Below are 8,925 nucleotides of genomic sequence, written 5' to 3' on the forward strand. Positions count from 1 at the left end.
GTGGGCTTGGGAGGAGCTCCTGGCTCCTTTCTTTTACCAGTTCCATCTGTGTGAAGATAAGTCAAAGGTCCTGCTAGACCATGTCTGGCTCAAGTCTATCTTGTGGGGTCTCCATGTCCCCCCTGAACAAGAGGAAAGGTGACTCACCACATTTACAGGACATTTTGAGAGATGTTCCATAGTCCCTTGGAACTTGGTCAACCTTGGAGGGCAAGGGGTAAAAACTGTCCTTTAAGTTCCTCTGACCACATTGGTATAGGCCTTAAAGTATAGCTGTTAAACATCCAATAAGGTTAGTTCCACCAGTCTGATACTTTTAATTATCATGTGCTATGTAGATAAAGCTTAGGTAAATAACCAAATATTGTCAGATAAACATTGACTAGATATATATTTTGTTCCTTCAGCTAAGAGATTTTTAAAAGAGACTTTGAACTTTAAAATATTTGAATTTTTAAAAGACTGAGACTTTTAAAGTTGTACTATTTTATATTGTAAGATTAAGATGAGATCTTGAAGATATGAAATGAAAAGATTGTGGTTCAAAGTGATGTGTTTGTTTGTCAACTTGACAAGGGTTTGCTCAATTATGCTGGATTGCTTCTGTTGTCAACTTGATACACCTGGGTAGAGGGAACCTCAATTGAGGAATTTTCTCCATTGGACTGGCATGCGGCCTGGTCTGTGGGGCATTTTCTTGATTGTTGAGTGATGTGGGAGGGCCCAGCCAACTGTGGGTGGTGGTTCTGTATTGTATAAGAAAGCAGGCTGAGCATTGGCCAGGGGAGCAAACCAGTAAGCAGTGTGCCACCATGGTCTGTGCTCCAGGTTCCTGCCTAGAGTTCCTGCCTTGGCTTCCCTTGATGATGGACTGTGAGCTATAAGCCAAGTAAATCCTTTTTTTCCCCATGTTCCCATGTTGTTTTCTGTCAGTTGTTTTTGTTTTTTGAATCACAGCAATAGAAAATAAGACAGGGATCAAATTGGATCTCATAAACAACAACAACAAAACATCCAGTTTCTCTGTACCAGAAAAGTTGTTCTCAACATTCAAATATTTTCCTTTTGAATATACTTTTGTGGAATTCTCTTTTCCCTGAGTCCTATTTATTTATAAATCCATCACCTCTCATTCTTCAGCTGAGAATCTATGCAATAAAATAACTCCCAGGGGGCTTAGAGACATCAAGGGGGCTTTTCCCAAAGGAACTGATGAGTCAGAGGTAAAATGCCAGCTGAAATTTTATTCTGAGTTAGAATACCCAATGAGTGTTTGAATATTTATATTCTCAGCTTTTACAGAAATTCTAGGCACAATTTGAAGGTTCACATTTATTTTTGAAAGAAAGGAGAAATTAGGTTAAAAATGAAAGCAGACTGAAAATTATGGGCAAGGCAGAAGCATACATTAATCTTTGGAGTAAGGCAGAATGCATGCTTGCAAGGCTCACTCTCCCAATTATGCAGTTTGGGGAAAGGAGAAGTAAAGTGCAGAGAAAGCACTCAGTTTGAAGCATGAAAATCAGGCTGCTCTTCCCTGTGAAATGTCTACTTTTTCCTGTGAGAAAAAAGGATTAATTCTACACTCAGAATATTCTCAATTTTCTTAATTTCAAGGAATACCTGTATTTTAAATTCTGACTAAGTAGAAGAAAATTAGTATAATTATGATCAGTGGGTTAAATACTACAAGGCTGATGAAGTTAGCTGGGTCTGGTGGTGCATGTCTGTAGTCCAGCACTTAGATGGAGGCAGGAGTTCAAGGTCATCCTCTCATCCTATAATATCCTAAATAACGTATTGCAGGTTAGCCTGAGCTACAAGAAACCCTGTCTCAACACAAAACCAAAAAGGATGATGAAGCTGAAAATATCAACTATATGATAAACCTAAAATGGGCAAATCTAAATTCAGGAAAGTAGTAAAAATTATGCAAGTTTAAGAGTTATAAAACAATATGTCATTATAGTTAAAATAGAAATTCTCAGGAGACTATCTGATAAATACACTATCAAGGATTCAGTTTCATTATGCTAAAATTCAGAATAAACAAAAAGCTAGCAAGTAAGACCTATCCCCTGCCTTGCTGCTGTTTATATGTTCAATGTCCTTTGTGCAGCTGACTGCTTAATAGTCCAAGGTTTCGCTCTTTTATATGAGATGTTAAAGTCTATTTCATTGTTTGTATTTCAAAACAGTTGTGTCAATCATTTAAAAATTCTAGTTCTTTCAAGCTTACTGAACTCAAAAAATAATTGAAATCCTTAATGTTAACATATGAATCTATTTTTTATTTTTATTTTATTTTATGCATATGAGTGTATTGCCTGCATGCATGTAAGTGTACCTACCTGTATTGTGCAATGCCTGAGGAAGTCAGAAGAGGGCATCAGGTCTCCTGGAACTGGAGTTATAGACAGTTCTTACCTGCCATGTGGGTGCTAGAAATCAAATCTGGGTCCTCTGTAAGAGCAGTCAGTGCGCTTAACTGCTGAGCCACCTCTCCAGCCCCCAATAAATCTAAATTAAAGACTTTGAGGACATGAATGCTCATCCTTTTTTAAAAAAACTATTTTTTATTGATTTTTTTGTATTTCTTTTGTTTTTAATGTTAAAGAAATTCCTTATGATTTTTAATATCACACAAATGAAAGTGCCACAGGATCACAAACCCACATTTGTCCCTTTTTTCAAAACCAAGGAATAGCCCATTCTCCACTCCAAAGCTCTGAATGCACATGGAGATTTGTGGTCTGGTCAAGTCCTGATTCATACCCAGGTTGTGGACATTTCAAAAGCTTTCACATGATAGTTGCACTAAGGCTAGGTAACAGATACAAGCAGGCAAAGGAAGGCCCACGATAATTGCTTTGCATCTGCAACATTCCTGCTCCTCACAACCCGAAGTTCCAAACAGTCAGTGAGCCTTGTAGAATCTTCAATGTAGGTGCCAGTCTTTCAGCGAACTTGAGTTTACAGTCCCATGGGCTTATTTACATAATGTAATCCATCCGCCTTTATTTTTTTAAATAAACAATTTATTGAGAATTTCATACATGTATATAAGGTGTTTTGATATATGTGAATTTACACACTGTTCACAGTGTGACTTAACACAAGGCTCATTCCTACATGCCCACCACTGGTAACATTCAGAGAAGTAACCTGATAGCAGGCACCTAACCAAGAACAAGAGCTAACTGGCTCTCTGTATTAGTTTTTATACTATTGCATAAGAAGTTGCTATAAACTTAGAAGCTTAAAACGACATCTAGTAATCATTTCACAGTTATGGAGGTCGGAAGTCTGGGTGGGCACCTGTGGGTTTTCTGCTCAGGGTCTTACAAAGCTGCAGTCAAGATGTCAACAGTGTGCTGTTTTCACCTGGAGGCTCAAATGGGACAGAACCTGTTTTTCATGTTCATTCAGGCTATTGACAGAAGTCAGTTCCTTGTGGTGTAAGAGTAAGGTCCCTGTTTCTTGTTAATTTTTGGCCAGGAGTTGTTCTAAACTCTTAGGGGCCCTCTCACAGTCCATGCGCCCCTGTCTTTTTTCAAATCCAGTAATCTTCATGCTTTAAATTGCTATGAATTCTGTTTCTACTCCCAAACTAGAGAAAATCCTGTTTTCCAAGGGGCACATGTGGTACAACCAGCATCATCCATTCTGTGGACATTTCTGTGGATTAATCTAGGTCTGCTAACTGGTAACCTTAATGATTTGCCAGATCCCTTCGTCATGTAACAAAACATAATCATGGGTACCATCAAGGGGTAAAGATCATGAAGTCTATCTTGGATTAGCCTGCCATGCTTTAAAAATTATAATTATCCAAGGGATGGCTTAGGTCTGTGAGCTCTGTTGTCTTACAGAAGTGCTATTCAAAGGCAGAGTGTAAGATATCTCTTACATCTTGTCTGAATCTAGCACTATTTCCAATCTCTTTGCCCTCAGGGCCTTCTGGGCCTGAAATTGGGTCACTCATTCTTAACAGGACATTGTCAATGAGTTTGTTTCATGGATATCTGCATGTGATGTCATGTGATAGATAAACAACAAGGATGTTACATGATTGTTGCACTGGCTCCTGCTGCTGGCTGGGTATCTACACTGAAGACCATGCTATATTCCATATTTTATTACAGGCTCAGAGAGCAATGAACATGAAGTCTCTGCTGAGGGCGCTAGCAAACATGCCCCCCCACTATCGCTGCCTTTGCATCAGCCACCTCATTGGATGGACTGCCTTCCTGGCCAATATGTTCTTCTTCACAGATTTCATGGGGCAGGTAATGAACTTATGTGTGTATCATTAGCTCATCATCAATCCCTTAACCCATGCCTTTGGAGTTTCTTTTGGATGGCCTCTTCAATGGGTACAATAAAAGTATAGGAAAGAATACCTTCAAGGACTTGGTTTGCAGACATGTTCTAGAAGCAAGCAGCTCTACCTTGTAAAACTAAACACTGTGAGACCTATCAGCACCTCATCTAATGCAACAAATAGAAGAGAACAAAGATGATCTGTAGAGATCATGGCAGCCTTTGTAAAAGATGCACAGTATGATCTTGGCCTTAAAGGTTGAGTCAGAGTTTCATTTCCCAGTTTTCTCTATGGAGAAGAGAGTATTGTAAGTGGGAATGAGAATGGTATGTTGTAGAGATAAGTCAGAAGCTTGTTGGTTATACCAGAGTCTGGGTGGCAGGATTGCCCAAGTCAGACGGGGACAGATGTTAGGTTGAGAGGGAGTAGCATTGAAAGTAATCCAGAGAAATGTGGTTCATGTTTGATGCGCAGATAGTAGACTTCATGCAGGTCCTTGAAGGAGGCATGAGAGTGAGAGATGAAGGGAGCAACTTAGTGATAACTGAATAAATTCTGTGCCCTAGGAAGGAGCCCTTCTTTCCAGGTATGGAGAAGAATAGAGCTCCCTACCACACTGTACTTTTAGCTCAACCACCCGAAACCTCTCTTTCAGATTGTGTACCATGGGGATCCGTATAGTGCGCACAACTCCACAGAATTTCTCATTTACGAAAGAGGAGTTGAAGTTGGATGTTGGGGCTTGTGCATTAACTCTATATTTTCTTCACTCTATTCTTGTAAGTATTCTTCTTTTAAGGGTGTCTTCAAAGGGCTAGCAGCATAACCTAAATTTTATACTTGAAATTATATATTTTTCTCTTTAACATATTAAATTCTTGATAATTTTATGGAAATTGGGAAAAACTTTTTCTTTACAAAGGATCCCATGAAGTATCCTTTTTAATAGTCAGTGGGCTTGTAATCAGTAGGCTTCTGATGAAATTTTCTTAAAAGTAAAAGGAAGTTTTGTAAACAAGACCATGAAGTGTTGGGTGGGTGAGTGATAAAGTCTCAGCAGATCCATATTCTACTGGAACAAGAACAGTAGTGATTTCATAGATGTTTTATAGATTCCATAGATGATTTATCAGATTTGAAGGTGGCACAAAATAGTAGTAGGAGGACAGTTAATATGATAAGTGACAGAAAGCAACCTATAAAATGACTTTCACGCTAATGCAGTATGCTCTGTAACAGGATCCCTGTCCTAAGATTGAGAACAACTGGTCTTTCTTCTCAGGTACCAGCTTAACTCCTCTCCTGCTTAAATTGTAGCTGTTGAGGATACTGGACAAAGGGACTTCTGCCACTAACTTAAAATAAGCTCAGACTGTTATACTGTAGCTGCAAGGCACCCACAGGCTCACCTTTGACTGTTAATATATATAATGATCTCCAGGCTCTATGTACATTGAATCAAGTGAAGATGGCCTGTAGTATGCACAAAAATCCTGTATTTGGAATGCGAAGTTTTTTCTCAACAATAAAATGAGCTCTTTTTCACTCCAGACTTATGAGGGGAAAAGGTTGACCCCCATCTCTTTGGGGGGTTCAGCAGGGACATAGCCCAGGTTAAGGAAGGAAAAGAAATGTAGAGAATCCCTCTCACCATTCCCAGGGACATACACTGTCCCGTGATTCTTGTGGGGTCGAAGATGTAACCTACCCTTTCCTTTACCCATAGTGCAACAGTAAACCTTTTTCAAGATCTTCTCAAAATTAAACAAAACTGCGGGGAAAAGAGTACCTGTTATATGAATTCATGAGCGGATTGATCATAAAATCAGAAAATTCATTACTTTAAAATTTAAGGAAATCACATAGTAGCAGATTAAAGCTTGCTTTCCTTTATCAAATGCTTTCTTCCTCTGAGAATATATAAATCAGGAAAATTTCAGAAGGAAAATTTCAAACATTTAAAATAGAATCAGCTAGTGACAGAGACCAGAAGTCTATCTGTTGTCCATTTCAATTCCTTTGCGATTTCAAGAGGGTATGTCTTCATTCTTATGAAGAAAAATACACTTTCACATATATTAGCATTTAGCTTTGTCCAGTTGAACATTCTTTTCCTCAGGGAACCCTTACTAGGTTACATTTTGTTTAGTGTGAGTTTCTGTATGAATTTCATGGCAGTTGAAAATTAAAACACGTGGGGGCTGGAAAGATGGCTCAGCAGTTAAGAGCACTGGCTGCTCTTGCAAAGGACCCGGGTTCAATTCCCAGCACCCACATGGCAGCTAACAACTGTCTGTAACTCCAGTTCCAGGGGATCTGATGCCCTCTTCTGATCTCCACAGGCATTACATGACATGGGTGCACCTACGTACATGCCAGCAATACACTCATACACATATAGTAAAAATAGTAAATAAAGCCAGGTGTGATGGCACACACCTTTAATCCCAGCACCCTGGAAGCAGAGGCAGGCAGATCTCTGTGAGTTCAAGGGCAGCCTGGTCTACATAGTGAGTTCCAGGCCAGTTGGGGCTATAGGGAGACCCTGTCTCAAAAAGACCTAAATAAATAAATAAAATATTTTTTAAACAGAAAATTAAATCACATGTTATTTTCAGGCCCTTTCTTGTTAAAAGTCTAGTGTATGAAATAAATTATTGGTGTGTCTTCTAAAATTTTTCAATATATAAATCTATCAGACCCATACTATCCTGAATTAAAACCAAAATTTTATTTATGAACTAACAATGAGTCCTACTCAATTCTTGAGGGGTCTCCGTGCCACAGGACAAGGACAAGGCCCAAGTCCTGAGCATGGCATTCAACTGTTTTTACAGATTTGCCTGTTCATCTTTGTGATCTCACTCACTCCCACACATATTACCTACCCTTACTGACCCTCTACATGGACTTTTTCCTCCATCTTAGTCCAGTGCTTTTACTTTATCCTGTCTGACTTTCTCCCGCTCTCCCACATAGATGACTCCTGACCACTCATTTGGGCCACCTTAAATTCTGTTTCCTTTTGACATCAGTCAAGTTGTCCTCTTGCTTCCCATCCCATCCTCGGTAGATACATTCCTTCCCTTCAGAGCATACCTCATTACTCCCTGTTTTTGACTTATCACATAGCATCAAGTGAGGATCCAACCTCTCCATCTAAACAGAGCTCTTTACACCATCCCAGATGCTGGAATGGGGGATGGCCATAGGGATCTTGCTTTCGAGCTTTTACACAGCCAGAAAGCACTATGCACCAGATACTATAACAACTCTAAGTACTGAGGTATAGCCAGTCTTCCTATCCTATGGTAGTACTCATGGTTGTCAACTCATTAATTTCTTCCTATTCCAAAGACAGCACTACTGGGAATACAGCTACCCCTGGGCATCATAGCCAGCAGAGGCAATGGCATCCCCACCCCCCAGATTTATTGGCTTATCATCATGAATAAAGCATTCTTCACCAGACTTTCAGTCTTTGTACTATTGTTACATATGTGTCCAAATATCTCTTTAACTTTCTTTGGTTCTTTTTGGCTTGCACACCTGGATAAGAGCTGTGTATTGATGACATCTTTTAAGTTCTGAGACACCTAGAATTAAAATTTCTGCATAAATATAAATTATTAAACAAGCTTGTCAAGGCTTACTATAAAACGGACCTAGGTTTGCACTGCTCCAATTTTCAAGTCTTAACAACAGCACTCCAGGAATGGGATGCATTTATAAGGGAAGCAGTGTTTTATGCTTGTCATTTCTAGAGCTCGTCCATGCAATGACTGGAGACAGTGTTTTGTTTCATAGTTGATTCAAATGTCATATAGACTTTGCTTCTTATCTATGAAGCGTAAGTCCAATAATAATTCAGGTAGCTATGGAACATTTCATTTTTAGTAGGCATGTTTCAATTATATATCTTTGGTTCACACAACAAGTAAATTGAGTTATGTATTAATCAGGGTTCTCCAAAGAAACAGAACCAGTAGAATGAATATATATGTATAGAGATTTATCAGCTTAGCTCACAGGATAGAGTCTGAGTAGTCCCAACAATGGCTGCACCACACCGGAGAGGCTGAGAATCCATAGTTGCTCAGTCCACAAGGCTGGATGCCTCAGTAGTCCCAATCCGGTGCTGAAGGTCTGAGAAATTCCAAAAGATCAGCTAATCTTCAGTCTACAGCACCAAGACGAACTCACCAGAGAGAGAGAAGGCAAGTAGCAAGAAGCCAGGCGTTCTCCTCTGCCTTGGCCTTTTATACTGGCTGTCATCAGAAGGAAACACCCACATTTAGGGTATGTCTTCCAGCTTTAGATGATCCAATCACGAGGATCTCTTTCATTTCAGTTAACCCCAGATCCAGTCAAGTTGACACCCAGGATTAGCCATCACAAGTCCACCCCTTGTCAACTTGACACCCAATAGCATCTCTCTATGTCATGCTTAATTTTCAAATGAAAAAAATGTTGAGGTCATAATTTCACCTAACATGATATAACTATCCCATCATACAATGACCAATGCATTATATATCTCAGAGTAGGTGAAAAGGTCTTCAATGAATGCTTAGTCCTTTAGTGTCTCATAACCCAATATA

At 39.4% G+C, this 8,925-nt stretch overlaps 1 protein-coding gene across 1 annotated transcript in view; it reads left to right on the forward strand.

Annotated features, from left to right (window-relative positions):
* Slc45a2 (solute carrier family 45 member 2) overlaps window positions 1-8,925 on the forward strand; it is a 46,123-nt gene that overhangs the window by 31,412 nt on the left and 5,786 nt on the right. The window contains exons 4-5 of the mRNA XM_008835427.1: window positions 4,146-4,289; window positions 4,980-5,103. Coding sequence (XP_008833649.1) covers window positions 4,146-4,289; window positions 4,980-5,103 — 268 coding nt within the window. The remainder of the gene's footprint in view (window positions 1-4,145; window positions 4,290-4,979; window positions 5,104-8,925) is intronic.

Source organism: Nannospalax galili, unplaced genomic scaffold (assembly GCF_000622305.1).
Source record: "Nannospalax galili isolate Female #2095 unplaced genomic scaffold, S.galili_v1.0 scaffold150, whole genome shotgun sequence".
In the NCBI taxonomy this organism is placed as follows: Eukaryota; Metazoa; Chordata; class Mammalia; order Rodentia; family Spalacidae; genus Nannospalax; species Nannospalax galili.